Source organism: Corvus cornix, chromosome 7 (genome assembly GCF_000738735.6).
Source record: "Corvus cornix cornix isolate S_Up_H32 chromosome 7, ASM73873v5, whole genome shotgun sequence".
In the NCBI taxonomy this organism is placed as follows: domain Eukaryota; kingdom Metazoa; phylum Chordata; class Aves; order Passeriformes; family Corvidae; genus Corvus; species Corvus cornix.
The window spans coordinates 25,829,564-25,845,636 of NC_046337.1; the positions used below are offsets into that span (position 1 = coordinate 25,829,564).

General features: G+C 36.2%; 1 protein-coding gene across 6 annotated transcripts in view; it reads left to right on the forward strand.

Annotated features, from left to right (window-relative positions):
* PARD3B (par-3 family cell polarity regulator beta) overlaps positions 1–16,073 on the forward strand; it is a 402,302-nt gene that overhangs the window by 206,672 nt on the left and 179,557 nt on the right. For all 6 annotated transcript variants that reach the window (XM_039554939.1, XM_039554936.1, XM_039554938.1 and 3 more), the window contains 4 exons: positions 3,959–4,129; positions 7,476–7,605; positions 13,246–13,345; positions 15,411–15,526. In XM_039554939.1, the coding sequence (XP_039410873.1) occupies positions 3,959–4,129; positions 7,476–7,605; positions 13,246–13,345; positions 15,411–15,526 (517 nt within the window). The remainder of the gene's footprint in view (positions 1–3,958; positions 4,130–7,475; positions 7,606–13,245; positions 13,346–15,410; positions 15,527–16,073) is intronic.

The following is a 16,073-nucleotide window of genomic DNA, read 5'->3' on the forward strand; positions in this document are numbered from 1 at the left end:
TGAGAATTCTCTCACTATTTCTCACTTCTGCATTTAGAATTTAAAATATTTTCGATACTGGTGTATCATGCTAATGTAAGTGGGAACTTTATCCCCTTGTCTATACTGTCACTGCTTGTACTCAGAAGAAGAAATGTAATACATAGAATTTCAACATATTTGTTTCAGTGATAAAGTAAATGCTCAATCCTTCTAATGCTGTATAAGGTTTCGATACAGTAAATTTCTTCTGCCATGTGTTTTTTAGAATGAAGAGTAAACTATGAGATGCAGACCGTCTTGGTTACTGTTACTCGTTATTGGCTTGAACCAAGGTCTGAAGAGAGGCTAACATTTTAAAGTTTTTTGATACATTAACACATTAATCTAGCTCTAATGTGTTAGTGGCATTGCAAAGTGCAGTAGCAATTTTTTTAAAAAACCATAATGGAAAATTTAAGTATTTAATTCTATCTTTTATGGTTTTCTTATTGTCCTAGCTAAAGGTTTTCTAAAATGTTAATGCATGTAGCATCATACCTGCTACAGTACGACTCAGTCCTATTTACTGCTCTGCCTACAAAATCAAACAAAATAAAAATGCCTTTAAAGTTCCAAGTTTGTATTCTAACACTGTATCCCGCAGGAATAAAACCAGTTGCTTTTGCTGATTGAACTATTATGTCCCTTCTTAACCTCCATAATTTTTGAAGTATCTATTTTTTAACATCCCTAAGATAAAGAGGTTACTAGAATACTTTGTATTTGTAATTATGCAGAGCCTTTCATGTGAAGAAAAATAACATTTGACTGAGTTTAAATGCATTGTCTTTCCCCATAACTTTGGGGATTTCAGCTTTGTTCACCTTGAGATATCTTGGCTTTTCACTTAGGATGCGTTCCTGAGGATCAGGTACTTGCAGTCTACTACAGCTGAAATGAAACAGAGCCATTACAAGAAATAATGGAATATTTTTTTATCTGTGTGTTTGTTCAAAGCAAACATGGTGTAGCTTGAGCGTCCTTGGTCCTTCTGAGTTCTGTTACAATAAACATTGCTCATTGTGTGCGATGGATGGGGAAATTGGATAATTCCAATAAATGCCATCAGGGCATTTCTGACAGAAATGCCATTGATGTGACAAGGGAAATAGCTTATTGTGCCTTGATTAAAAACATAAGTTCTTGAAGATCATGGCATTATATCTTCCTGCTCTACTGTAAAAAGTGGGAGTATTGTGAATGGCTGTGAAAATATGGCAGCCATGTGGTGGTAGATTCTGCCCCTTGCTGTGAGTGTCCATGAAAAACCCAGCATTTTTTGAATAAGCGAGGGAAGAATAACATCGCCCTCTATTAGAATAGCTCACTCACAGTTCCAGAGATGGCATTTGAAAACTGTTCTGCTGAAATGCCAAATGTTGTTTTCCTACTCTAAAGCCACAAAGAAACCTACCTCTCAGAGATGAAAGAAGAAACGTGTTAAAACAACATTTAGCTTGTTTTGAGCCAAGCAGATTTTCTTGCAGTTCGGGTTTCCAAACCAGGCCATAACACAAGGGATGCGAAAATCTGTGTTTGGAAACTGTTTAGACGTTGGGATTTTTTTTCCTGGTCTCTAAAAAGGCAAAAGGTTTTTCTGTGAAGTAACTTCTGCCTGTTGTGTGAAAACAGCATTCACCTGTCTTCCAGCCTTTCTTGTACAGGTGACTTAGCAAGTGTGGTTGATAAACATTTATAAATGATCATCATCTTTTTTCTTCATCACAGTTGAAGTGTCAAATTCAAGTTGAATTTTTCACTTAAATGTTGCACATAACAGAGTGAGAAGAAGGGAGAATGCATCAAAAGAAGCCCTTTAAGAACTAATGTTATTAAAATATAAATAAATACAAAGTCTCCTAAAAAGTATTACAAGGCAAATTAAAAATTGGGCCAATACAGAGCCTTATGAGGCTCAGTGATTCATTTAAAAGTGCATGCTGTGTTCAGGACGGTTGCATACTTAACAGCTGTAGTCGTGACAAGATGCATTTGGCATTGTATTTGTATATACTTTAGAAAGGAACTTTAACAGATATTTATACATGGTGGGTTTTTTCCAGAAAGGACAAACAGTATTCCAAGAAACTTGGCACCACTGGGGGAGGACATGAGGATGTGTAAAATTTTCAGAGTCTTACAGAAACTCACAAAAAATAAAATGTTTTTTCCTCAAACTCCTGTTGATCTGAATAGCTCCATTCATTTCAGCAAATTTTTATAGAACACAGAGGAATTACAGCACGTGCAAATAATAAATGTTTCAGTTCAGCAATGTTAACTCTTGTCTCCCTAAACTTTAGCACTTGTGATGGCTTCATTTGTATGTAGAGAAAGGGTTAACTTACTGACTTTGGCTGTATGTACAACTAAGTTGGCATAAAATATTCAGCAGAGAGGTGGGAGAGATTTCAGTATCACTTCTAAATGGCATCTCTGTTTTCTATCCTCCATTCCCACACCCTACCTAGAAAAGTTTTATTTCACTTCATTTTCCTTCACTGAGTGACTCATCTCCTAATTATTTCTTTCCATCTTCTGGTCTATCCCAGTTTATTTTGGATTTTTTTATATACTGTTTTTTCTTCAGCCTTGTGGTTATCTGTACTCTCCTGTAGTAATGATGATACCCAGTTCCAACAAAAATAACACTTAATAAAGCTGGGTGTGTCACAGCTACTGTAACTCACTCAAAAATGACTTAGGCTTGGCAGCAATAGCAGAATAGTTAATTGAACATCTTAGTTGCAGAAAAAAAAATAGAAATCAGTATATATGTTTTGTATTGCTCAGATGCATGAAATATGTAAACAGTTTGGATGAGTGCCTTGTGAAGAGTTTGTGCTGAGCCTGTGAATGAATCAGATTCATCTTAACCAAGCACTGCATTTCTGTGCAAGATCTTTCCCTGTTATTACTTCTTCACCGCCTTACATGGGATGTCTTCAGTTTCTTACTCTTTCTCCTCCTTTTTTGAGGTCTGATGCCAGCCTGATAATTGTGAACTTGACAAGCTTTCAAAGAAATTTCTGTGTCTCAATTAAATAGACCTTTTTTTCTTGTTAAAGAGAGAAAAGTCCGTGGCATGTTCTTTTATGAAAAGAAATAAATCACAGATAATAATGACAACAGCAACAGGACTCCTAAATCACAAAATAACACTGTCCACTGTAATTTTATTACACTCACAAATGTCAGTTAACTTCGGCAAATGAAGGTGAATTACTTTTTTGAAGCATAGGTTACTTGATATGGCTCAACCCTAATTTTGTTATTGGCAGCAGTTTTGGATGTTGTAATATAGGGACAGCATTAATTAGTAAGGATGTTTAAGTCTTAGTGACCATTCTGTACTGAGGACACTGGCCCATGTGATGGCATGGGAATTGTGACAAGATATGCACCAGTAAGATTGTAAGACAAAATTTTTGGAGCTATTTCTTACCAGATCTTAATAGCAGATAATAATGCATGGAAAATAGGTTGTAGTACTGCTTTGTGGTTGCACTGTGGATACTAATAGTTATGGCGTGGACCCTTTAAACTAACAAAAAGCTGCTCTTCCTTTTTTTGGGGGGGACGGGGTAAGTGTGGTTTTTTGTGGTTTGTATTATTTTGGTTTTGCATGTTTGGTTTTGGGTTTTTTTAATTATTAATTTTTTTTAACTGGTACAAATAAACTTCAAATGCAAGAAAAACAGCTGTCTGTGCATGAACTTCTGTTTGTATTTGCACTATGGACTCTTTCCAAAATGTAGCAAATAGAGGAAAAAAATTGCCAATTATTGGACACAAAGTTATTTCTGGCACTGTCCAGTCTCTTATTTATTGAGTTATAGGAGCAATGTCTGATTGTTTGCATTGTGCTTTCCCATATGTAACACCTCTGCTTAATACCTCTTGATTTTTTTAAAATCCTCTTTGTTTTTTGCTCTAGGACGGTCGTTTGCGAGTAAACGATCAGCTGGTGGCAGTGAATGGGGAGTCGCTCCTGGGCAAGTCAAACCACGAGGCCATGGAAACCCTCAGGCGCTCCATGTCCATGGAGGGGAACATTCGGGGGAGGATCCAGCTGGTTGTGCTCCGCAGGCTGGAGGTGCACACAGAGGTGAGGCAGTAAATGCATTTCTTAGGTAAATGTCTTTCCAGTCCCAGTGGTTTTGCACATAAGAGATGATGGCTGAAGTCTCAGTCACAGAGAGCTTCTCCTGGCAGAATTCGTTCTCTCCTGGTAAGGGGACTCACGCAGTGTTTCTGGTTGAGATCTCCTGGTCTTGCTCTTATTGTTGAGACTAGGCTAAAATTGGCCTCTTATTTTGATTCAACAAGTATTAGAACAAAAGAAAATGTGATTCCAAGAAGAGTTAGTTTAGGATTAATATATTGGTATAATCTTGATTATCTGCTACCTCCTCAAGGAAATTGCTGGGATACAGGCAACTTAAATTATTCTGATTTCATTTGTTGTTATAATCAGAGACCTTAGTGTCTTAGTGTGACTTAGATTTTACTTTACTCTTGCTTTTTCTGTTTCATTAGTACTTTTTTTGTGTGTGTGTGTGTTTTTCTGGAGCTGTCTTGCCTTTTTTTTTTCCTTTTTCCTTTTTTTTGACCTTCAAGGAATTAAATATTTTACTTTTCCTGGTCAGATGAAGATCCCTTCAGGATGGGTTTCTGAGTTGATCAACATAAAATCTATTTAAGTAAGGTAATAAAATAAGAAAAGAAAGACATTTTTAACTATTATACTTTCTAGACATCATATAAATTGATGTTTGCCAGTCACTTCTTATTTTGAAAAAGATTGGTTTTATGATCTCCCTTGCTCCCTCTTTGATTTATGCATGCACGCACATATGCACACTCTTTTCTCATCTTTACGTAGATAACATACATGTATACTGGCTGCCTTTTCTACTCACCCTGGTTTTAATTTTAACTCTTGAGTAAATATTTGAAAAAGTTTTAAGTATCTGTAGAGTACTTTAAAATAAAAGTACGTACAAGTGGATTTGGGGTGTAAAAGGTAGTAATAAATCTCATTATAGAAATCCAAGATATTATTTCAAGCTTCTTATTTAATAAGCATTATTGGAACATTTTAAAATTACAAACAGTCATGTTTGTGGGTGTATTTGCATAAAATACCAGAGGGAGGAAGTAATGCAGGTGTCTTGTAATTTAATCAACTCTTAAATATTTTTCTGATAATTTTCTGTTTAATTTATTACCATCATTTATTGATTGAGAAATAGATTTAGAAATATATTACTTCCCAGACATTATGCTGTAACTTTGTTGGGAGGACACTTTGGAAATGCCTCATGATGTCAATTGTGCCAGGAAAATATGAAAAGTATCCATTAGCAATTCTGGAATATGTTAGAGGAAAGCACATTTTTGCTTTCCTTTTATGTGTGACAGGATCCTGCTGTAAGGAAGAATTATGAAGTATATGGTATATTTACTGTGCACTTTTGGGATAGAAGATAGCTCACCTTCAAAGAAAGTTCACTCCTGCGAGTTTTCTTTATTTAACTAAAGCCACTTCGTTTAAAAAAGCTTCCAAGCAAACATCAGATTGACCTAGTAAAAGTATGAGGCTGTTTTTTATAGTTAAGTGTATAGTTTTGAATATTATCCAGATGTATGAAGGAGGTAAATAGTCTTGACTCATGCCCTATGAAGAATGCATAATGAGGTCTTGATTGAATCAAATTCATTTTAGACAGGAATTAATTTTTATAGGGTAGTCTTTGCGTTCAATTGTAATTCCATTTGAGTCTGGAGACTGTAGCAGAAATGGGTTGTTGCCCATTCTTTCCTTTCCCCAAACCAGCTACCCAAGCACTGCATCTCAGCTTGGCAGAAGGAGAATATGTTTAAAAATGCATTATTGTTTTTATTGGGCAGGACACTAATGGAGGTCATCCATGACAGCTATGTTTTATAAGCTGAATACTTGAATTGGGTTGGTTACTGATCAGTTGTTGGGATATTGATTGTGTCATTTATCAAAGAGCCAGAAAAGCAGATTTGTTGTTGCTGTTAGTTTAAGGTTCCTTATCCCACTGTGTCTCCAATGGATAGTTTGAAAAAGTAGTAAATGTGGATTTACAACCTAAGGAAGCTCATGTAAACTAAGGATTCCAGTTTCAAGAGGAAACACAGTTGTCAGTGGCTGTGTGGTGTGTGTTTCTGTATGGAGGTTGAAAATAGCCTTTTCAATTGGCTGATGCTGCACTGAGGAGAAGTTACATGTGCTGCCTGTCCACTAAGCCTGCATTTGTAGCCATATTGTCACTCTGAGCATGCCAGTTATGATTTGTGTTCTGAGGTGCAATTTTTACATTTTATTATGCTTATTTTCATTGTTTTTATTCTATCATTATTTTATTACACTTTTTTTAATTGTTACGTTATTTTATTTTTATTATTAAGCTTGAAAGATGGGTTTCAAGGAGGTATAACATGCTGTCCTTCCTTATGTCTTGCTTTGCAGGCAATCACTTGCCAGTACATTAAACCTCTTGCATCATTTTAAAAATAAATTACGTGGGCTAGATACATGTATTTCTTCTGTAGATGTGACTATGGAATTAAAAATATATATATATTTAGTGTAACATTTGCTGACATAATGAACATGCAGTTTAAAAATAGAAGCCAGTTGGATCCCCCTTCAAAAAAAACAGATACAAAATCACAGAAAATATAAAGGTTGCTTTGAAAACTAGCCATAATATTCCCCTGTGTGGGTTTTGGTTTTCCCTGAATAATGAGTACAGAAATGTCTTGCTGGGTCTGTCCCAGTTTTAGAAACTGTGATTTTTGTTTATATTTTTTTTTCCCAACTTTTTTCCTTTGAGCAACTGCTCAGGAGAATAAATTAGGCGCTATTGCATGTATGGGGGGGTAGAAAATGTTGCCAAAGAAAAGCTGACTAGAGGTGTGACAGGAGTTTGTTTAGCTGCTAGCCAGAAGACCTGCATTTGGGAGTTTGGTGTAACTCCTTACTTGCAAAACTGTTCTAGTGTGTGATCATCAGAACATATGCACTCAGTCTCGGGGAGAAGGGAACCAGCTGGCTGGCAGAAAAATACCATTGGCATTGCCCATGTTCTTGTGTTGACAATGTCACAAGCTGCCCTCCCAGATGGAGAATTTGAATAAAGCCAGTTGTGGGTCATAAAAAAAAAAAAAAAAAGGTCTTCATTTTTGTGCATCATTCTTAGTGGTTGTTATTGCTTGGATATTGTTCTTATTTCATGGTCAGCAAAACCAGACAGCAATTTTGAAGAGCTCTCTCAAGTTTCTCATTTGAGAGGAGGCAATATACAGTGAACACATTATATCACACTGTGTCTGTGCACTGTGTGCAGTGATGGATGCTCTTCTGCATTGTTGTATGTGTAAATTTTGTGTTGCAATGTGTGGTTCTGTTTTTCCCTTAGGAACGCTCGGACCAGGGAGTCTTTCAAAAATCAGCCTTTGATGGGAGTCATAACTTCACAGCTGCTTCCCGCCGCAATGATCCCATTCTCCAGCAATTTGTAACACGCAGTCCTCAGGAAGGAATAAAAGGTAGTCTCTACATATCCTTCTCTGTGCTGAGACAGAGGGTGCTTTGTGGTTTTGTTTCCTGAAATCCACTGCCACCAAAAGCAGTTAATTAGAGTAAGTGCACACTATGTTACTTTGAGGCTTGAAGATCCAGCGAGGGTGGGAGAGCTGACTCAGAAGTTGTGAATGAGATTCCTGGCACAAATTCCAGTTTAAGTAACAGTTTCTAGCTCGCTGCCCCAACACGTAAGGCTGGATAAAAAACAAATGATGAGTGCAAAATATATGTTGTCAAAATGTTTATTTTCTATATATCTTTAATGAGTGCAATGATTTTTGCATTTAATTTTTAGATTATGTCCTAGGTTATTATAAGCTTAATTAATTTATACTAAAACATGATGTTTGAAAAGTACACTTGCTTATTTTAGACTTTAAGGTAAAATTTGTTCAAAGGTTAGAACCATCCCTTAATTTACAAATTGGAATTATATTAATGAACTCATTAAAAAGAATTAGGTAATTGTGTAAATTGTGCAAAGAAAGCCTACATGTGCGAGCATATAGAAGAATACAAGTAAGAGCGTTTAAGGCCACTTCTTTTCCTGTCTTTTTTCATTTCTGATGGCATACTGTACTATCTGTCCAATTTGCTCCTGACTCAGCAAGGTACTAGTTATTTGAAAAGTTTAAGTATTCAAGATGGTCTTGACCCCTATCCTTTTAAGTGTGCTCTTATTCTTCAAGCCAAGCACATGGTTAAATACCTTCCAGTAGGAAAAAAAGATTTTCTTTGATGTAGTTGAATTATGCATGATTTTTCCCACTTTCCTAGACGACTGTGGAATCAGGGTAGCCTGCAAAAAGTAATTTCATAGGCTGCTGTGATGACTGTGTGGGGTAGTTTTAATCAAAACCAAAGAGCCCTTATCTGTAAAACTCAAGAGAAACTCCCATAGAATTTAGGGGTAACTTATTTGTGTTGACTTCAATATTTTGACAGTGTGACTCCAGGCAAAGAATTAGATATAGTCTGAAGCATTTTAAATATTCAAAGATCAGATCCTTTGTTTAGATCTACCTTATGTTTCTCTTGTATGGAATTTACACTCATTCTGTAGTTTCAGGCAAAAAGGGTCCAATCTTTGGAGCTGTCCTGCTCTGTAGAGTTAGTCATTAGCAAAGAAAAATCAGAAAGCAGAAAATACCTTTAAATGCTTCCTTAAAAACCATAAAAGCAAATGCTCTGAAACCATTGATGCAGATGAATGGCAACTGCTAACCTGTCACTTGAATTCAAAACAAATTATGTGGAAGAGTTGTACTTTCTGATAAAGATTCTACAACTGCGGTCAAAAATCAGGATGACTAGTTTGCAGCTGAGTCATAAAATCATTTTAAATAGGCATCTTTCTAATTAAAGAATTATGGTAAAGAGGCATTATAGCAAAAAAAACGTGGTGGCCTTAGAATTCTGAGAATGTGTTGGATGTGAAAAGGAAGCTTTGGAGTGCTGCCGGTACAGGGAGGGTTTGGTATGGCTGGGTCTTCACAGCCATGGCCATGACTGGAACTGGAGTCAGTGGACAAGATGATGAAGACGTTGCTACCACTTACTCAAGGTATCATTGTATTGTATTGCGATTTCTGTTGAAGATTTGGCATTTGATGAGTAAAATTTCAGTGATCTTAATGGAAAACTGCACAGGCACTTGCAGCAGGGCAGCTGTGGGACAGCTCTGATACAAAATTGTTTTGGTGAAGTATACTTCAGGCTTACACTAGTGTCACACATTGCAGAAATATTTCTCTTATTTTGAAATCATAGAATTAATTATTTTTGAGCTAATGCTCATTCTGCTTTCCATATGAGCCTGTCACTTATTTCCTCCCATCACTGGTTTAAAATTTTTTTTGCATTGTTTTTTACAAAGTTTTGTCCTCAGTGTTTCAAGGCATCTGTAAGGGTGAGACACTTTGCCTGTGCACAACCCTCTTTTATCTCAGCTATGAGATTTGTGTCTTTTGGTTGTGTGTCTAAGTCACAAACTTAGTGAGCTTCTTGTGTCAGGCTGGAACAGATCTTTATATGTGCTCACAGTGTGCTATCCATGTCTTGAATGTAGAAGTGCAGTTGGTACATTTTTGAAAAAGAATAATAAAACACAGAAGAGATTTTTAACACAATATGGGATCTGATGTAAGAATTTAATGCAGGAGCTGTATTACATTTCATAAAATGACACTTCCTTAATTAATGTTTTCTAATAAGTTATTTCCAGTACCATTCACTGCTCCTACCAATAAAATTCTTGTAAAAACTCAGCAAAAACACACTGAAGCTTGGCTTGCTAACATTGCTGTCTTTTTTAAGAGTCTTTTTTATTATACATGAGCAAGAAAAAATAATGTCTGGGGAAAAATGCTTATAGCCAAAACATTAAATTTTGTCTTGTCTGTGGATATTTAAATAAGGGGGGAGGGGGTAGTGAACCAATATTGAAATGCCAGTGTTTGTTCTATTTTTGCATGAATGATGCTTGCTGCCTTCAGGTCCTCACTTCATTTGCTGCCAAGCTGTTGCACGGTGTTTTTTAGAACAACCTCTTTGAGAATTGATACATTAGTGCCAGCAGCTTTACATTTCTGGTGTTGAAAGATTATTGGAATGTGTTTCATTAGAGGTTCTGATATATTTCTTATAACCCTATGTTATAAATAGTTATAGGAAAAATGCTGTCATCTCTTGGGTTGAGTAGTAAAATAATCAAACTTTCTCTACTACCAGAGACTGCTAAATTCTCATGGTTGTACAAGCACCTCTGTTTTCATACATCTGTGGTAACATCAAGATAGAAAATTAAGGAGTGACATATTTAATTATTTAGATTTTCCTTGTAAATGCTGCACATGTCTTACAGACAGAATCAATTTTTACTCTGCCTAAGTTTCTCTCTTTTACTCTCTGTCTGTTTAATATCTGAAAATTAAATACATTTTGCTCAGTGCTTAGATTTATCTGGATCTGTTAAGGTCACTTCCTGAGGTTTTGAATATGGAGCCAGTGACTGCTCCTTAGGTTAAATTCTCTCATTTTCTGGCTCCTGCTCCCATTTTACTGGGAGCTGTAATCCCTTGTGATCATTTCTGATTCACTAAGGAAGTCTGATGTTTTTCTGTGTGTACCCTTTTTTTACTGCAAGGAAAATGCCAGTGGTAACCCATGATCTAACAGCCTTGGTGAAATGATGACCCATTACTGTGAGTCTAAGTTACTATGACTACACAACATGCTCAGTCTCTTGCTAAGGCTATAGGAGTCTGCTCAAAAAGGCTAACCGCACTGTAAGTGTGGTGTGGTTTTAGATTTTTTTTTTCAGTTTGTTGGGGGTTTTGTGGGATTGGTGGGTTTTTTTAGGGTTTCTTGATTGGTTGGTTGGGAGTTGGTTGGTTTTGGTTTGTTTTTTTTCCATCAGGCATCTCTTCCCTCTTTGGATAGTCAGTGGTTTAGGGACCTACTGAGGTTCTCTCTGGGCCATTGTGCCATTGATACATCTCTAAATTTCGGTACATTTCTTAATATTTTTAAGTTTTGTTTCCAAAGCATTCTCATGGAAATCAGTTCTGTGAAAAACACTACTTTGTGTTTGTCCTAGGTGTGCTGCTAGATAGTTAAACCGGTTGCCTTCTGTTACTGTGTATGAGCCAGCAAGAGCTTCCTTTTCACCTTATGCATAGCTTCTACAATTCCATAGACTCCTCTTGTGTCCCCATTCATTGCTTCTTTCTCTAAAGAATCCTAATCCCTGGGCCTTGTAGAAATATTTCTACTTGTGTCCAACTATCCTTGCTCTCTTTTCAATATCCTTCTGAATTATATTACATCGTTTTTCAGAGAGGAAGAATGAAACCTTAGGTGCTACTTAACAAGGCACACCATTAACTATTGATTTCTAGTTGGGGTGTTTGGACTTTCTTGGACTTGTAAATTACTGTCTCCCTTTGACTTCACTAAGCATATATTCAAAGAACAATCCAGTGCACATCTAGTGGACTGTTCCAGAGTGATAACAGCCTTTTTGTATGTCTCAAGAGTTTTCCCCTACTTTCCTGTAGACTCACTGCAGTCTGACAGGGAATTTCACCTGCATTTCTTATTAATGTCCTGCAATCTTTTTGCAGAACTTCCTAGTCTCCTTCCTTTTGGTAGTTATATTTGGTATCACACTGAACCATATGAGTTCCTCTTTTGTTCTAAATTCTTTTTCCTGTGAGAACTCACCTTTTACTTTTCATTTGTTTCCTGTTCTTGTGTTCAAACCTGAAGGAATGGGATCACAGTGCAAGAAGCCTGTGTGTGTGTGTTTGGTAGCATACCTGTATTTTACATCCAACTGGCAATCACTTTTTAAAGTCTAAATCAAAACTTTTCTCCTCATCTGCTTATCCTCACTTTCTTCTGATGATGCTCACAGTTTTCCTGAGATACAGGGTTTGAGCTATTTCTTCTGATTCTCACCTTTAGGAGGCTATCCAGCCAATAGGAATTTTATAGGATTCTTGAGCTAATAGTGTGGGTTTATGGGGGTTGGGGTTTTTTTGGGTTTTTTGGGGGAATTGTTGGAGTTTTTTTCCCAATATTTTTTTGTTTGCTATATCTGTGTTCTTTTCAAATAAATATAATATGTTGCTTTCTCCTTTGATCCCTCCTTGTCGACCCTTTTTCTCTCAGGTTAGGCTAGTGCTTTCACACAGGACTGTACAAAAAGACTGCCAACATTTCATGCAACAGAACAGGTCATATGAAAGTGTGGCATGTCATTATTGTTAGATTGCTTACCTGCCATTAAAACCCAAGGAAGTGTTCATATTTCCTGTTAAGTTTTGGAGGGGTGAAGACATATTCTACATTGAAAAATGCAGGGACTTTTTCTAGGATGATACCTTTGAGTTGAGAAGTGAATTTACAGGCCAATAATGAACTGGCCTACAGTGAGCACTGCAGTCTTATTAAATATTGCAGGTATTTAAGTGTTGTTGCTTAGCAAATCACTGAATGGTTTGAGTAGTTTGTATTTGTCTTTGTAAAAAGTAATTTTCTAGTGTTAGCTGAATGCTGTTGTAAAGGTAAAGAAGGAGTTACCGTGATGGTAGGAAAGTGAAGACTGTAATTAAGAAATGCCACTTTGTTCTCTTGCCATAGGATAACAGAAATTTTTCTTCCTCTGAGGTCTTTGCTGAAAATGTGGTTCTCTTCTGTACATGAAAGGTGATAAATGCTCCCCATCAAAGGGACTGAAAGCATGAACCTACAGTCAGTTCGGATGCAGCTATGGAGAAGTTAAAAATGGAGTAAAGCACTCCACTAAAATGGAGTAAAGCAATTTGTGCCTTGCACTTAACTTCACTATAAGTACAAAGTTTCCCTATATTTACCTTTAATTATATATATGCAAATCTGAAAATCAGCTCTTCAGGAAAATCCCAAGGGGTGTATTTTCTGCTTGGTGTGATTTTAATTCTAGTTTAGTTAGTTTAGGGATTTGAATAATATGTGATTTACTTCAACATTGCTTGAGGCCTTCCAGTCATCAGTCAGTGAACTGGTGTAATGTAGTTGCTTCTGCAGGTTATTTAACCCCTTTCTAAATTTTATTTCAGATTTTCCAGTTTCTGATCGTGGCAATGGTGAAAACGAAACCCCACCACCTCTCCCACCACATCCTAGTGAGGATCTGCTGAATGAGGATTATAATCACAGGTTGGACTTCAGCTCTTCTTAATAGTTACAGCAGTCATTGCTCAGTAATGGTTGTGATAACAATTCTAATTGATTATAAAATGACCTTTTTTTTTTTTTTAATTTGTACCACTCTCTTTAGTCACCTGGAAGATATTTTAATATAAGCTGTGAATGTTATTTTAGCATTTAGTGTGTCAATCATTTCAGTTGTGCATAAGCTGCTGTATGCCTGCTATCCATGATACCCATCTTGTGTTCAGTGAAACAAAAAGAATCCCAAAGCAAAATCCCAATTAAAAAAAAAAGTTAATTTAAAACTGGACCATGGGTGCAATGTGTAAATACAGTGTGAATTCTTGTAAAGCTCTCAAAGTCTAAGCCAAACACAGTTTGTAAGGAACTGAATCTCCTTATGTCACCCAAAGATATTCTTGAGGTTACAAAATGAATTTTTGGTAAGTCTGAACACTGAAATGGGTAGGAGAAAAATTAATGAACACTTCCCCAGTTCTAAAGGTATTGGGTAGATTTTTCAGATACTATTGCAAAGCCTGGCATGCTTGATAGCAGGTACAAGCTTTAATTTCCTTAGTAAATACAGAAGTCTGGAGGTGCAGAAAAAAGTGTAAACATGTTGAAGTTCACCATGGCTCATACTCTCTCTATCTCAAGTAGCACAGGATTCAAATCAAAGGCATAATTTCAACCTCTTCTGATGATGAATGCAACCAATCCTGATCATGATGCTGAAATGCAATGCTGAACATTGTTTCTTCATTTACTCTGTATTCAATTTTGATAGTCGTGCATCCACAGCAATGATATTAAGAACGTATGCATTTCAGCTAAAAATTTAGCTATGTGTCTGTCCTTGTGTGCATGAGTGAGTAAAAACACCCACTACCCTTAAGTGATTGGTTGCATGTAGTATCAAAGAGTAGGTACATTTTATTATGCATACCTTGAATTCTTCATACAAAACTTTCATAACTATTTTCTTTTTGCTAACACAGAGTAATTACACTAGAATAATTTTGTTATTTCTGGTCTCCCAGGCAGGTATGTATGACATGATAAACAAACAAGTCTACTCAGATCAATGCAATATTCTGCATTACATTCTTAACTGCAGTTGTTTGTTAGAATCTGTTCCTAATTTTTCCTTCAAGCTAGGAGAAAAACATTCTCTTAAATGCTGATGATGTATTAAAATGATGATGAATTTACAGGCCCTTTGTCTTTTCCAGTGTTGTATTGTTTTTCCATTTAAAACTTAAGTTCTCTTGAAATTGAACAGCTCTATCAAGTCACATGGATTTCACTGAAATTGCATTTCAACAAAATGCATAGGAAAATACTTAGGAAAGTATTTTGACACTGTAAATCTAAACCTTTTGAACAATTTGGAAATAAATATTTTTATTTTTCGAACTGCTTTTTTGCTTAGGACTGCCTAAAAGAATAATTTCTTTTTCTAATCAAAAAGAGACACATAAGATTTCAGATTGCATTGAGGTGTTGCACTTTGAGCTGAAATTTACTTGGAGTTTCACTCAGGTACGATTTTGAAATGTTTAGAAAGTTGCCTTAAAGTAAAAGAATGGAAAAAAAAAAAAGACCAAAACAAAATAAAAATCAAAACAGCCAAACCACAATGCCCTGGAATTCTTCAGTCATAGCATGTTCCAAAAGACCTCTGGCCACTGCATAAGTGTGGTGCAAGGCTATAAAATAATTTTATATTAGCAGATGAAGTAGAATTGATCCAGGTACATTGTCAGTATTTCTCCAACATTCTGTAGCATGTTATTTGGAAATGCAGTGGTTAGATAGAACTAGCAAAATGAAAAGAAAGTTATAACTAATCCTTCACATTTCTATTTCCATCTGTGATGAAAAACCAAGTGACTGAAGGTGTTAAGTCTCAGAAAAGGAAGTTGAGAATCAATATCTGATTTTAAAAATGCATGCTGTAAGCAACTGGAGGAAGAAACACATGTATATTTGGGCAGTCTTTAATTAGTTCACTTGTGGTTTGAACTGGTACCTTGATATTTTACATAACTTTTTTTTTTCCCTACAGCCCTATCATAAATTCAGCAATGCATTTAAAAGATCAGCACATCAACTTCAGATCTTTGACACCAGCCAAGCAGTCTGAATCAATTAATTTGAAAGCCTCCAAAAGCATGGATCTGGGTAAGAAGGGCTGGGGTGACGTGCAGGTCAGCGTTTTAGCCTTAGCCCATCTGCACCATCTCTGATACTTGCTTTTGTTTCTTTAACACTAACATCAGGGAGTAACTTCTGCAGAGGAGCTGCAGTGATGGGAACAATGGTCAGCCTCCTCTAGCAGCTATTTGCAAATACCCTTTTTATTGGAGCTGAAGAAAGTTTGTTCGTTTTTTGTTTGGGTTTTGTTGTTTGGTTTTTTTTTTTTTAAAGGCCCATTGTATTGAAATCCTAGCTGAGGAAAAGGGGGAATGATGGAAAAATGAGCAGAAAGAATTGCTGTACAAGTTTTGTATGCCTAAAATATAAAGCAAAACCAGCAATCACAAAAGTAATTTCTTTTATAGAATATAAATGATTCTAAAACTACACTGGACAAAGGGAAACATTCCTAACACAAGTTGTTTATTTCTTCATTGACAATGACAAACACAAGCAATCAAAGTGTTGCAGTAGGTCTTTATAAATGCTTGAAGAGTGTAAGGTTATGGTTCTCTACCCATCAGTGCAGGAA